At 44.6% G+C, this 15,738-nt stretch overlaps 1 protein-coding gene across 1 annotated transcript; it reads right to left on the minus strand.

Moving 5' to 3' along the window:
* Nucleotides 1–1,044: 1,044 nt before the first annotated feature.
* On the minus strand, nucleotides 1,045–15,516 carry pkp1a (plakophilin 1a). The gene is made up of 15 exons (XM_076022547.1): nucleotides 15,126–15,516; nucleotides 12,769–12,869; nucleotides 9,840–10,031; nucleotides 9,517–9,725; nucleotides 8,724–8,865; nucleotides 8,061–8,268; nucleotides 7,785–7,953; nucleotides 7,022–7,139; nucleotides 5,864–6,031; nucleotides 5,601–5,777; nucleotides 4,440–4,599; nucleotides 4,151–4,337; nucleotides 3,686–3,770; nucleotides 2,840–2,924; nucleotides 1,045–2,692 (listed from the first exon to the last, which is right to left on the minus strand). The coding sequence occupies exons 1-14, from the start codon at nucleotides 15,319–15,321 to the stop codon at nucleotides 2,850–2,852; spliced, it is 2,187 nt and encodes a 728-aa protein (XP_075878662.1). The 5' UTR covers nucleotides 15,322–15,516; the 3' UTR covers nucleotides 1,045–2,692; nucleotides 2,840–2,849.
* Nucleotides 15,517–15,738: the final 222 nt, after the last annotated feature.

A 15,738-nucleotide genomic window follows, 5' to 3' on the forward strand; every position in this document is an offset into this window, starting at 1 on the left:
CCAATAGCCTATCAGATGAGGCAAGAAGAAAAAAAATCCAGATTTAATCAAAGGCTGCAAACAAAGGGCTAAATAAGCCGTTTCCTGGAGTTTTCTTTTGCATTTGCAAGTGTGCGTCGCTCTTCCACTGCGGCCCAGGAGGCCGTAAGGTCAGAGGCAAATGTGGTCAAAGCACAATCAGAGCATCGTGTTATCACCTCGGTGGTCTTGGAACAACAACGTGCAGGCAAACGGCTCTCCTGTGTTGTAAACAGAAATGTTCTGACCACAATGTGATGGCATGAAGAAATATACGTAGTCTTGGCCTCTTTAGATGTGGCCGCCACAACTATGCTGGACTCACACACACACACACACACACACACACACACACACACACACACACACACACACACACACACACAGACGAGGTGAAGTGTCTCCCGCCCTGATGTCTATGTTGGGAGAGTATTTAATCACTCAGCAGTCGTCTTGATACTGAGACACGAGACATGTCAGTGATGTGAAAACGCCACCAGTGCAGTCACTCAAGATGGTGGGGATACCATCAACAGTGTTTTCATAAGCGCACAATGGAGACACAGATGAGTGAGCTGACCAAATACATCTGCGAGTTCACCGTCACTCTTGAATAAGCCAAGTGAAAGACTGCGTAGCGAGACGTTGACATTGACTTGGAAGAGGCACATTACCGGACCTCAGACAGCTTATTAAGCCTTGTGGGCGGGGGGGGGGGGATATCAAGGAAGAAGACATGAAGTGAAAGCACACCGTTCACACATCATAACAGCACATCAACAGTTTTTACATTGACAGTATTTCATTAAAAGACTCTTTTTAATGAAAAGTTCATTTGGGCACTTAAAATGGTATAAACAAAATCAAATTATATTCCTTGTCCTCTTTTTTTTGATTACACCAATTATGGTACTTTTAAAGTACAACAATTGTTTTTCTGTGAAAATCTCATCAAACCTGCTTCACACAATATGGACATGTCATTTAGCAAAACATCCAAAGAAAAAGCCAAGTTCACTTCAGTGTATCTAAGCCGTTTATTCCACGAGCAGACAGACAGAACAGGGAGGAAGTCTTCTTACATGGCACATAAACACATTTTTTTTTTCTAAAAGGTAGCTTTAGATACAATACTGTCAATAACATTCTCCCACTTTAATTTCATCTAATCGGCTGTTTCAGGCAAGAATACTGCAGTGAGTAGTACGCAGTGAAAGTTGAAGCACACACACCATTTTAATCATTTTCCTTTCCGAGTCTTTAAAATACGAACAGAACTGCAGTTAGGTTAGGTTGTTAAAAATTTAGCCTGAGGAGTACTGATGAGAAAACAGAAATAAGAAATCAAGGAAAAACCTCATTTTCATAGTTTTACATAGTTTTAGACTCAGCTCCTTCCTCGTTTTAGCAGGTTAAACATTGAAAAATCAGGCTTTTTGTAATTCAACAAAGCAACTCAAGAAAGAAAATAAGCACCCACTTTTTCTTGGCACAATTAAACTACTTTGATGCCATTTCCTTTGGCAGCACACCAATGATTTAATACTACTGCTGCTGCTGCTGCTACGTTACAGTGTCAGGTGTGAAGTCTGTGCTCTGATGAAAAAAAAAAAAAGAAAAAGAAATTGACGTTACAGGTTCTATAAAGTATGAGGTTAAACAAATGCAGTACAATCACATGTAACTTATTGAGCTTTTGGTACCAGAAAGTCGTTTTCTGTTCTTTTGACCGGACTGCTTTAGCTGCTAGTGGCTGCTGACTGTAGCCTTGGTCATTCAACACACGAGGGAATTTTTCAACTTTTTCAAGCAAGTGAGCAAATGTATTTTCCCACACATGTAGCTGAAGCTGTTTCATTATTATTTTATTTGTTTTATAGAACAAAACAACATACAAAAGAAAAAACAACAACAACAACTGTGTACGCTTTTGTGCTTTAACTTGAATAACACTCAAACACTTTCTCTGACATTAAATCCTACTGTCAAATTCAAGCACAAGAAACTTCAAATACTCCAATTCCAACCACATAAAGACAAGAAAACATATTAAAGCTTTAGACTTATTTTTTATGCAAAAATAATTATCCATTGCAACAGTTTGCCCAACATGCATACAAGACAACAACAACAAAACACTTTCCTTTTATTATCTTTTTCCTTTCAGGTTGGCTATATTGCCCGCTGAGCCTCATGGAATATGAAATAATAAGTCTGTGGTAACATCCATGTATGTATATATATATGTATATGTATACATATATATATTAAAAGAACTAGATAATTTGTGAACTGATATATGTAGGGCTGGCTGCACCCCATGCAACAATGCTGTAGTGTATTTAGAATAATAGCAGAATATTAGTGTACATGTCAACGTACTGATGATGTGTGGTTTGGCTCCCTGGCCTTTAAGAGCTGTTTTCATGCACAAGCAAGCAAAAGCACACTCACCCCGTATACAAAGAGCAAGAAATGAGCGAAAACCACGTCCATACCAAACCCCAGACTTATTGTCTTTGTCAATAAAGAGCACTCATGCCGAAACTATATACGATGAAGTGTAAATGAAGCAGGCTTCCAAACAGGGCCGTCATGTGAAGAATGTAATTGTGCTGTCCTCGCTCCGAAGGGCGCGGCGGCTGCGGCGATGTCTGAACACGCCGGTTCACACCTGCAGGTTGCAGACAGACATGGGCGGGTGACAGGAGGAGGTGGCCGGCGGTGCAGAGGTGACAAGGTAACAGAACACGCGTGTCGAGTCGAGCACCCAGATTCCAAAACCCTCCAAACATGCACACATCCACACACCGCGTCGTACCTCTGTGCGGTCACTCAATAACCTGGGCCGCCTTGTACGCTGTTGTGGTTTTATCATTCACAAAAAGTGATTTTCCGATACCCAGCTGTGGATTGAGAGAGAGAGAGAGAGAGAGAGAGAGAGAGAGAGAGAGAGAGAGAGAGAGAGAGAGAGAGAGAGAGAGAGAGAGAGAGAGAGAACAGACAAACGTGTTTATGGGGTTTCACGAGTTGAAAGACACACACACACACACACACACACACACACACACACACACACACACACACACACACACACACACACACACACACACACACACACACACACACACACACACACACACACACACACACAGCCTTGGATCAGCCACGTTGTGAGAGCTCCTTATCTGCGCACTCGCTTTTTAATAAGAATCTTTTTTTTTTGGTCATTTGGGATTCGTCTTGACTGCATTACATGCACACCCTCTGCATGTTCAAATACATGTGTCTGTAGTGCAGCATCTGTATAGTCTAGTCTACTCCTGACTCTCACTTCCTTGCCCCGTTGTGCGTCTTTTCTTCTGCGCTGGCTTTTCGCAACAACAACCCGGTAAAAACCAGTCTGCGGGGATTCCAGCGTGACTGTTTCTGCAGCAGTCAGTGAACATCTGGGTGGGGCAGTCAGAAGGGAAAGTACCTTTATGAGTAATAGTAAACACCTTTCTCTCCCCCCCCGCCTCCCCCCGCCCCCTCCCGGCGAGGCCCTCCCTTTAGAGCCAGCGTGTGCAAAAAAGCTAAACCTGCAACGGGCCGAGACAAAGGCTCTGCATTGTGTGCCGGTCCAACTGCGGCCTGTTGCATGACGCCTGTGCCGTGTGTGCCTTGCCTTTTTCAGCACGGCCTGAAAGCTCTTCTCATTCCACAAGGTGTAGAGGAGGAGGCAGGCCGCTTTGCTGCCTTTGGGGAACGACCTGAGACAGACGGGCGCGAGTCATTAGGAAAGAGCCAAAACAAAGCTGGGCAGGCATAAAGACAGCAGGTGAGATGATTCAATATGCGGTTTTTACCCTCCTGGAAACATAATCGGCACGAATGGCATTTCAGCTGCTCATTTTGCAGAACTCCCAAACAAACCTTTGAGAAAAAGCCCGGTTATGCCGGCCAGAGTCATCCAAGAAAGATGACAATACTGTCGGTGTTGGCAGTTGTTTGTGGCTTGCAGTGAAATTAAAAAAAAAAAAAGAATGTGTCCACACATTTTTGGACTTGTTGCATACAGTAACACCAAGGCAAGGCAAAACAAAGGCCCAAACACATTCAGGACGAGATGCAGATGAACAGAAAGACTCACCCATTCTCAGTGAGGTCTGCCAGCGATGACACCAGCTCGTTGTTAATCAACTTCTTGCTGGCCTCTGGGTTGGCCACCATCAGAGTCTGTGCTGTGCTGCAGGCCGTCGACATGGCTTCGTCATTGATTCCCAACTCCCTGGGGCTGGAGGAGAGGAGGCCGGTCAGTTCAGGCAGCACCTGCTTTGCTGGAAGAGGGGAGAGGGGAGTCGCGTGAGAAAGCATGAAGCCAATCACTGTCGGTAACGCAGACCTGAGAAAGACAAACACGCAAACGTGGGGGCCCTCACCCATGGTGCTCTGCACACTGCTGGACGACGAGCGACACATGTTGCTCAGCAGGGAGATGGCGGTCTTCTGCAGGCTGGGGTTGGGAGAACTCAGGAGTGGCGACAAGTGGGGCAGGGCACCCAGCTTCTGAGTCATGATCTGGCTCATGGCACTGGAGCCCTGCGTGAGTTGGAAAACACAGTGGAAGCAGCGCAAACTGGCAACACTGCAGCAACGACAACAAAAAACATCCATCTATCTATCTATCCATCCATCCATCCATCCATCCAATCTATCCATCCATCCATCCATCTATCCACCTATCCACCTATCCATCTATCCATCTATCTATCCATCCATCCATCCATCCAATCTATCCATCCATCCATCCATCCATCCATCCAATCTATCCATCCATCCATCCATCTATCCACCTATCCATCTATCCATCTATCCACCTATCCATCCATCCATCCATCCATCCATCTATCCACCCATCTATCCATCCAATCTATCCATCCATCCATCCATCTATCCACCCATCTATCTATCTATCTATCCATCCATCCATCCATCCATCTATCCATCCATCAGTCTATCCATCCATCAGTCCATCCATCTATCTATCCATCTATCCATCCATCCATCCATCAGTCTATCCATCCATCCATCTATCTATCTATCCATCCATCCATCCATCCATCCATCTATCTATCCACCCATCCATCCATCCACCCATCTATCCAATCTATCTATCTATCCATCCATCCATCCATCTATCCATCTATCCATCCATCAGTCCATCCATCTATCTATCCATCTATCCATCCATCTATCCATCCATCCATCCATCAGTCTATCCATCCATCCATCTATCTATCTATCCATCCATCCATCCATCCATCCATCTATCTATCCACCCATCCATCCATCCACCCATCTATCCAATCTATCTATCTATCCATCCATCCATCCATCTATCCAATCTATCCATCTTTCCATCCATCCATCCATCCAATCTATCCATCTTTCCATCCATCCATCCATCCATCCATCTATCCAATCTATCCATCCATCCATCCATCCACCCATCCATCCATCTATCTATCTATCCATCCATCCATCCATCCATCCACCCACCTATCCATCCATCCATCTACAACCATCTAAGCCGTGCTCACCAGTCCCTTGCCAGCAGTGAGGTTCTGAAGGGCCCCGCAGGCAGCTTCCAGGGTTCCGTCTTTCTGGGACATGCCCAGTAGGGACAGGTAGGTCTGCATGGTTGTGGGGTGGAACAACCAGCTCAGGCCAGTTGGCGTCTTATCAATGATGAGTCCTTGAGTGTCATCGAATTGAAACTGTGAGGAGGACAGAGGTCCAGAAGAGATGAGGAGGAGGAGGAGGAGGAGTAGGAGGAGGTCGCCGCTTCAGGACTGATCCCCACCTGCTTTTGAGCCTTGCTGCTCTTGGGGCTGAAGCATCCAACGGGGGAACTCTTCTTAGTCTCCACTTGGGCTTCTGTCCTGGGTTGATACTTCTCGAAACAAACTGGGTTCTCGGCCTCCAGCTGGTAGGTCAAGTTGTGTAGGATGCATACAGAATTCTCTACAGCCTAACAATAAAAAGACGAAAAGAGAGAGGATTCTCAATTCCCACATAATTCCCATAAACATATTTAATGCAAAGCAGAGATACCGCCTGAACGGCCTGCAGCACCTTTGCAAAAAAAACAACAAAAGAACGTGAGCGATCCAACCAGTTCCAGCGCTAGAGGTGCAAAGGGCCATGATGAAAGAACCTTAACTCGTTCAAATATCTCCAGTTCACATATCTTCATGCTAAGTACCTTAGAAATGTGGCAAGAAAATGTTTCCTTGACATGACCTCCATCTTTGTCCAATTCATTAAAGCGCGTATAAAGACCGTAATTATGGCTGTTACTCACTAATGACACCTTTGAACCGGTCCAACGAGTTGAGAAAAATGCCTATTTACTCCCTTTGCTTTGTGAGCTTAGCATCCATTTGACTGAACAAACACCCGTGTCAGCTGAGAATGTTCATGAGCGCAAAGCACAACGTTCAACTTTCTCAAATGCACCACACAGCATGAAGAAAAATATAAAATATGACCAGATTGATCCCCCCCCCCCCACACACACACACACTAAAGTGCACAGGGTTTGAAGAACAAAGCAAAAATCCTTGAAAAGAATCAAAACAGGAAGACTGTATAGAAAATCAGACCAATCTTTCCCATACAGCGACGCTGCCTTTAGAGCCATTACACACACCATGTTGCTCTGTCTTTGAGACCATGCTAAGTGCCACAAATCACAGCCACAATACCACCACTGAGCCATACTCACTCCCAGAGTGCCGACTGTCTGTCGAATAAACTACGCAAGTCAAACACGCCGCACCTGTAAAACGTTCAAATGAACAGCAACACACAGAGTCAGACACACACACACACACACACACACACACACACACACACAGAGACAGACAGACAGACAGAAGTAATACAGTCATACACTGTAGTGTTTGTCAGTGATTCTGGATCAGTTCCAGTCCCTGGTGACACAGACAAGACAGGGCACCTTTTCATCGGGGGTTTCCTCGGCGACACATGACTGGACGTAGCTCATCAGGGAGTCGATGAGGGCCGGGCACTCTCTCATCGCCTGCCGCTCCTTCTGTTTGCCGCAGCTCAGGTTTCTGCACGGCAACAGAATTTACTTCTTTAGATCCACCCGGCAACATTTGCGTGTTTGAGAGGAACAACTGCGTCTGTGTGTTAAAAACTCATGGCAGCGTATTGACAAATTGACTGTGGTTGTTTTGCACACTGCGGTCACCATAATGAATCATCATTTATTTCGCTCAGGCTTACGATTAATAATTGCTATTAAATGTTTGCTCTGTCTGACTTGTGACAAGGTGATGAGGTTGTCTTTGAATGTGGGGGGAAAGTTCTTTGGCAAGTTGGCAAATCCATTTTTAACAAATTAAAATTTTAACAAAGATGAGAATGAGGCAAAAGTGATCTATAAAATGACACCAATGGGGCAAAAAAAGACAACGTGCAAAACAAAATCTCCTCAATCCTGAAATAAGACATTTTAAGTCATTTCAATATGATGCTGAACCTGTTTTTCTATTTTTTTTAAAATACGGCTTAATTGTAAAACTGTAAAATTGAAACGCTTAGCTTCACATTAAGGTTTTTTTTTTTTTTTTTTTGAAGGAGTTTCATTATTTATTTAATTGTGGTAATGCCCCATGAACTGAAAAGCACAACTAAGAAAAAAGATTTTTGCTTCCAAAACTCTGAAAAGCGAACACAATTAACACAGTTCTCACCGCAGACACCCCGTGGCATTGTAGAAAACGTCAGGGTGGATGTTGTTGGTGGCGGTGCAGTCTGACCAGCTGGTGAAAGGCACCAGCACATTCTCAGTCAGGGCAGGCAGCGCTGTAGCGATGAGTTCCGCTTTCAGCTCATCAGCAGAGGACAGGTTCCAGAGCAACCCTTCATTTCCAAAGTTACAGACATGAGAGAAAAAAAAAAACAGACGTGTGGCACGACAACGTGAAGCTTCAAGTAAATGCGTTAGAGAAAAAAAAAAAAAGCTCTACCTGTAATTTGTTTTTGTGTCTCGGTGGAGTCGGCCTCCTTCAGCAGCTGCAGGGCCTTCCCAATGCCGCCACACTCCTGAACCTGCTGCTTGTTGGGCTGGTGCTTGAACACCAGGTTCCTCAGGGCTCCGGCGGCAGCCTGGCCCACTGCCGGGTTGGAGCTCCGCAACAGGGACACCAGCGTGGGAATCCCGCCCAGCTGCAAGACCTGGCGTGGGCGTGTTCAGGGCAAACACGTTACGTTTATTAAAGCTGCATCATTTGTCTCGTCGTGTTAGCAGGGTGACAAAAAAAACCAAACGTTTCAAACAGAGTGAAGAGAGCCTCTTCACGTGAATGGGGATCTGGCATCAAGCCCAGAACAGCCAATAATGAGGAGGAGCGGCACATTTGACTGATGTTTGGACCACTCGAGCAGGTGCGCACCTATTTATTTCATTTTTTAAATTTGATTTTTTTTTTTAAGAATTATGGCCAATGTTCATTAATGGCACTGGGGCGATCACGTATGCTGAAGGCTGGTATTCACATTTCAAAAAAAAAAAAAAAAAAAAAATTCAGTCTTTGGAAATAGACCAGATTGCCAACGAGCCTCCGGTTTGTGTGAGCGATGAAACAATGTGGTCGGCTTGTTTTTGCCAGTGTGCTTGTGCTCACTCCCACCTCCTGTTTTGTGCACTCCTCCTTGTACGTGGCATGCTGAATGAAGGTGGCCCCACACTGCTGGTAATTTTCGTCGGAGTGAGACAGGAACTCCACGGCCTCCGTCAGGGTGAGGTCTAACATGCTGGTGGTGCTGTTCACCCTGCAGTCACCCAAACAAAAAAAAACGTTGGAGAACGTTAAGAGAACAGCTCCGGAAACCCACACACACATTTGCTCTTGCACAAAGAATAGATTAAAGCAGATTAAAGGTTGAATTGAATGTCCCGTGGGCGGATGTGATACGGCTAACGAGGAAACACATTGTATGACTAACTAAAGTTATACCCATCCATCCATCTTCTGTCACCACTCCTTCCATGGACAAGCACCTAGTTTGCCGCAGGGCCAACAGTCACACTCGCAGTCACACAATTTAGAGTTGCCAGTTAACTTAGCATGCAAGCCTTTGGACAGTGGACCCAGGCAGAAACAGGGAGTTACGGTTGTTCAAAATAATACCAGTATGTTGAAAAAGGTCCTTCATCTTCACATTTTCATTTAGGATGTAAAGTGCAGAGTTGTCTGTGCATCAGAATGGAAGCTATCAGCAAGATTTTGAGCTTTACAGGCGTTTTTAAAAAATTTGGAAACACAACTGTGCATACAAACGCCACGCAGAAAGGGGCACAATCAAACCCATGATCTTCTTGCTGCACGGTGACAGTGCTATCCACTCCACCGCCATGCTACCCAAACATACAAAGCCACCCCGATTGCCTGAAAGACATAGTGAAAGACCAGGAGGACCTACGCTGAGGACTGCTCCAACTTGGATGGAATTTTGATGGTCCCCATCTTGCCGTCAGTTAGAGACTGAGCAGACGGTGGCCGGATGAAGCCCGTCTTACTGACGCTCAAATGAGTGCCGTTGCTCACAGAGTGGGTGCTCTGTCTGTGCACCCGAGTGTGCATGGATTTCTGGGACTTATAGGAGGACTGATAAGACTGTCCGTTGGTTTTCTGAAAACAAGAACATTTATTATTGGGAACGTTTGTCCTCCTAAAAAAAAACAAAAAAAAAAAACACAAAAATACATCTGGGTGGTGTCGCAACATTGAAGAATGAATCATTACCACCACAGCTGCTGTATTGGGAACGGCAGAAAATGAAGGAGCCATAGAAGGGTCACTGCGACTGGGCTTTAGCTCATTGGACCTGCTTGGCCAATTCGAGGAACCCATTTGTTTTTCCCATGCACCCGCTGAGCTGTACTGTCGTCCTATAGAAGATTTGCTGGCTATGGTCCGACTCTTCTGGACTTTCATCTGAAAAGGAAAAAAAAAAGAGGCAGAGTTCCTCCGATCATGATTTGATGGATTACTTTGACTTGGACAAGAAATCACAGAATCACAGCAATACAGAAAATGAGTGGCTAGCTGCTAAGGCTGGCTCTGAAGTTACTAACTGTTAAAATAATAATAATAATGATAATAATAATAAAAAATAAACGTTTATTTGTACAGCGCTAAATCACAACCAATGGCGTCTCAAAGCGCTTTATAACCCCGGAGCAAGCAAGATCAATCTTGAGAAAATCTGTCAGTTATCTCTCCGTCTGCTGAACCGCAGCATTACAAAGGTGCCGCTTAGCAAGGATTTGATCAACAATAAATTAGGTCGACTCTCCAGCAGGGGATTTCTGTCAGAAATCCCTTGTAAACCAAGCCACAGGAATGTGGCCTGATACAACGCCTACATTCCTCCTCTATTCCTTCTTTTCCCCACTGTCACTGAGCAGAGTGCATCAAACCAGAGTAACACAACACCTCTCACTGGAGGCGAAGCCAACCGGAGCAGTTTCTCACAGAGGATCTTTGTGAGTGAACGTGAGACACCGGCGCAATGAAAACGCTTCATCAATGGCCCAGTGTTTATGCATCCGCTCATATGGCTTTGTCTGAATGTGATTAGGTTATTTTGCCCGGTGTGAAAACACATTCATGGCAAGACAAAGGTAACTATGCTCAGAGCACAAACCGCAGGACAAAACACGCCGTTACTAATGATCCAGGACAGGTGAGTTTACTGGTAGTCAAAAAGCTTCCGTGAGTGAAGATTTTCTCCCAGCAGAGAAGAACAACTCATATTACGTGTGTCACGTCTCGTGGATACTACTTTTTTTTTTTTTTTTTTTTTTTAAGGAAAAGTGTGAATATTGTGCAGAGCAGCCTTGCTAGACCAAAAATAAGTGAAGACTCTCAGTTCAGTAACTTTACGGGCAACACGGTGGCGCAGTGGTTAGCACTGGGAGTTTGCATGTTCTCCCTGTGTCTGCGTGGGTTCTCTCCAGGTTCTCCCCGGGTTCTCCCTGTGTCTGCGTGGTATAGCGGGTATGGAAGATGAATGAATGAGTTCAGTAACTTTGCATGTTCTGACTGCCAACTTCTGTGGATAGGTTTCCTTAAAATAACAGGGTTTGGTTTCATTGCGCACACTTGTCATTATGCCTCAGACTCAGAGACACAAAGGCTTGCTTGCTGCTGGAAGAAGACCTATTAACTCTATGCGTACTTCCACTCATCTCGAAAACAGTCATTTCCATTTCCATTTTTTAAATTTTGGACTGAGCCCACATTCTAAAATCAGTTTGAAATCTGCTAATAAGTCCAAACGGGACACTTGGGTGATACTTTGTGATGCTCGCTGGGGAAATGAGTCACTCTTATTATCCTGCTTGGTGATATTGCGGAGATTGTGCTGAGGCCCCGGTTCCGTCTCCGCGTGCCGGACTTTGGACATGTCTGGATTAAGAGGAACGTTCCAAGGAAGCAGGCTGGTTAAAAAGAAGGTTGGCAACACCAATACTGAGGGTTCTGTGCCTTCTATCGTAACAAAGCGGGCCAGGTGGCTGGCTGGCTGGAGGGACTTCTGTCCAGCACATTCTATCCACAGTAACAGATTGATATACATTCAAAAAACATTGACGGAATACGTAGTAAGACGAGCTCACAATGACCAAAATGGCAGATCTGAAGATGCAACTGTTAGCCTTTGTCCATGGTAATGCAATTACATGCACACCTGAAATACCTCAAGTCACCGCCAGGTCAAAGCAGGCATGATAACGGAAGCCAAACCAGAACTCAAGAAATGTTACTTATTGCACACACACACACACACACACACACACACACACACACACACACACACACACACACACACACACACACACACACACACACACACACACACACACACACACACACACACACTTTACTTTTCTCAAAATGATTCTTAAAAAAAAATATATATATATATATATATATAAACATATGTGCCCAGAAATAGGAAGTCACTCCCACATACACAAAGACACAGCTGACAGTGTGATTGGTTTGCGTATAGATTCGATTTTAACCACAAACCCTCAACTTCTTAATGTTGAGTGACAAAGCAGTGGCAGGACACATTTCTGCATTTCTGCAAATTCAATACACACTCTGAGGCTTAAGTAGGTAAATCCAACCCAACAAGAAACAAACGGCTGCTCTGGTTCAGGCTGCAGACAGGCTCTCTCTCAACACTTTTCTTGTCATGGTTACTATTTGGCTTCCTGGAATTTCTGCCACACCCAGACACAGACCAGTCAGGGCAAAACTACTTTGCCACCCATAAATCCGTAACGAGACCAGTTTCCAAAGAAAAAAAAACTTAGCAAGATTGACTGAGCCTGCATCTTGAAAAGCTTATATCTGAATCATTTTGGTCCTTTCAAATATGACCTAATTGGTCAGTGTCATCTGAGGGGGACCGGCGGTACCAAGCTCTGACTAAAACAATGAGATACCAACGGGAGCTGTTGGATTCTTACCGACTAAAGTCCAGGTTTTCAGGTTTCTAGTTCTTAGGTTTTTAACCAGGCTTTACCTATATTAAAAAAAATGCTTTTTTTACATTTTAAACAAACTGATCAGTATTTCTACCCACCAATCACATTTTGACTGCCAGAAATATTGACTCCGTCTAATCACCAATGAAGGCAAATCAGGAGTATATTCCTACCGATTTGCTATAGCCCGCTGACGCTCTGGAGTTGACGTTGCTCAAAGTACCAATTAGTTTTGTTGGAGAAAACTTGAATGATCCAAAATCATGGGTTGGGCCTGGAAAAAGAGAAAGAGAGGAACTGAAATGAAATGAGAGCAGAGAAATGAAAGACAAAACAAAATCCAGGACTTTGTAACCCTCAACATGTTTTCAAAGGCATCAAGCACTGATCCTTGCAGACAAATGTTATCATGGTAACACCAAGAGTTAAACATGGAATCAGACAGCATTTAAGTCAATTGTGTCTACCACTGCCATTTAATTTTGTGAACATATCTCAATTGCAATGTTTTGAGTTGATTTGTTAAATTGGTCCGACTACTGCAACACGTTGCAGGACAGCACGAGAGTAATGCAGCGCGACACGTGTGGAACTCCCTTCTCAGGTTTGCCAGACTTTTTGTCAGACAAAAAGGACAGACGTGACCTCAAAGTTAGTCAGTTGGCCGGTGCCAACTTGCATCCAAGGACTTTTGTTTGTCTGTCTGGTTTGATGATTCATAAGTATTTGCAGCTTCCCAGCCATATCTCGCCAGACGGTGTGAGCTCACTGCGATGGGATCATGGTTGTCAACACAAAGGCATAAACTGGTGATTCTGAACCTTTGTTGGAAGCTTCACGTGAAAATCAAAGACAACGGGGATATCTAAACTGAGCCGTGATTATGGCACAATTTATGTTAGATGTCTGCACTGATATCAGAAGATTATTATTATTTTTTTTTAATAATTCTGTATTGCTACAACCAAACATGCTGAGTGAGCACATAGTACACACACACACACACACACACACACACACACACACACACACACACACACACATATATATATACATATATATATACATATATACACATATGTGTGTGTGTGTGTGTGTGTGTATTTTGTTGTGCTTTGCTTTGTTTTTTTTAATTGTACTTCGTCTTGACCTAAAACAAAGTTAGTTCAAATGGTCACTGGTTTGTTGGCACTTTTAGCCTTGCGCTGGTGTTTACTTTCTCTTCTCTTCCTGTGATTGTGTATTGTCAGACCTTTTTTTATCACTATTTTAAGAAGACAATTTCCATTTTGAAGACATGGCACTCTTCCTGCGGGGCTCAAAGAGTGAAGCCAATTTGCGTGTTTACAATCAAGAGTTAATTCACAGTTATCCAAAAACAGGACTGAAGAATGTAAGGGTTGTCTTGCTTCATCTATCCGGTCTCCAAATATAATAGGTTGTGAATGCCTCTTATCGTAGGCTACAATCATTTTGAATACAGCTAGAGGTAACCTTGTCATATATAATGTCATTTTGAAACAGTAAGGTATAAGTATCACACAACGGAAACGAATCAGCTTGGAGTATCGGGGATTAGCATTGCACTCTTCACATCACCTTGTGTTAATCAGTGGCGTGCCGGGTGAACAATCGCATGATAATAAAGGAGCACTATGGGATCAAGTCTAAAGCAGGTAGGTGTGAACTGCATGGGCCGTCTTTTAACAGAGCTTAGCCTTTTCTATTTAAAGAGATTGTGCCTTACAGTTATGTCTTTAAGAGTCGAAGTTATTATTAAACCTTTGAAAAGTTGCTGGCTTGAAATATGACACAGCACTCAAACATCCAACAGTACTAGATTGCTTATGTGGTAGCATTGTCTTTTACTTTCTTCCTCATGGAACCCGACAATACTGTAGCAATCAATGCCCTGCACTTTTAGTCTTAAAACAATGTAACTTTCGGAATTAATAAAGCTGACTAGATTTTAAAATTCATGACAAGTTTATCTGGGGGGCGGGGCAACAACTCAGCACGTATTTGATACCTTTTCGTCCTGGTCTTGAAACGACTTACGCGCAAGCTAGCGCAAACATTAATCTATATTTGCGAATTTTAAAGGATCTTTTTAACTTTCCAAAAAGGAAAACGCAGCGGTGAGACGGGGTTGGGGGGAATTAAACGGTTTCATGGCCTCGCGAACATATTTCACACCTGAGAGCGAGTGAAAATGTGGCAGCAGCGCGACACATTAGCACCTGCGTGGCTACTTTCTATGCTAATATCCAGGGGACCGAGTGACCTTCGGAAAACATCCGACCTCCCGCCCATCACTTCTCTGCGATCAAGCGGAACCCATTTTGAAAATACAGTCGAGGTTCCCGATCGGGAAAACGAAACGAAACAAAACAAAACAAAACAAAACAAAACAGAACAAAACAAAACAAAAACGGTGACGCATTTGCTTTTCGGGAGAACGTCGGAGTGCGCGCTCGTGGACGAAACATCGCTCTCTGGGTCGTGGCCGCATGCTTTGAAGTTGCCTTACTTGTTGGCGAGAGCGTCCGCGCGGACACGGCACCGTTCCTGCCGTGCTTGGACTTGCTCCTCTTGACGGTGAGCACCTGGTCGAGGACGCGCCGCTGGCCCGAGCGCAGCGTGTCGTCGGTGGGCACCGCGAGCGACGTGTCGTCCGCGCCCGCGGTGCTCAGGGCGGATTTGAGCGGCTCCGTGGTGGTCAGCATCTTTTTCCCGCCCTTTCCCCGGTCCTCACTCCCGGTGCTCGGACGAATTCTTCTCGGCTCGGCTCGACTCGGCTCGGCACACGTGGACGAGACGCAGCGGACGATTCAACATTGGTCGGCGGGACTAACGAGCCCCTGAGCAGCGAGAGCGAGCTCCACCCTCGGACCGCTCCCCGTTGAGGTGGAGCTCGAGCGCGTTCACACACAGGCAGGTGGAGTGCGCAGGGAGGGTCCGGGCACATGGCCAACGCCTACTGTTCCAGCCGGTTCTTTCTCATCCCGTCAGCTCATCGGCCTTCAGTTTGATAAATGAACGGATAGACACGGTTCGTTTCCGACAGCTACATTAGATAACATTAAAAAAATATATCCTGCGGATAAAAATAATAATAATAATAATAATAAAAAAAAAAAAAA

Source organism: Nelusetta ayraudi, unplaced genomic scaffold (assembly GCF_046127955.1).
Source record: "Nelusetta ayraudi isolate G7.1 ecotype Tasmania unplaced genomic scaffold, CSIRO-AGI_Nayr_v1 ptg000012l, whole genome shotgun sequence".
NCBI lineage: Eukaryota > Metazoa > Chordata > Actinopteri > Tetraodontiformes > Monacanthidae > Nelusetta > Nelusetta ayraudi.

What these genes read in the sequence shown, in the direction of transcription:
- pkp1a (XM_076022547.1), bottom strand. Translation starts at nt 15,321, where the DNA reads ATGCTGACCACCACGGAGCCGCTCAAATCCGCCCTGAGCACCGCGGGC. An exon ending in CCAATACAGCAGCTGTGGTG is followed by an intron (nt 9,726 to 9,839) that starts GTAATGATTCAT and finishes TCTTGTTTTCAG; the next exon opens with AAAACCAACGGACAGTCTTA. An exon ending in CAGTGTGCAGAGCACCATGG is followed by an intron (nt 4,338 to 4,439) that starts GTGAGGGCCCCC and finishes CCCCTCTTCCAG; the next exon opens with CAAAGCAGGTGCTGCCTGAA.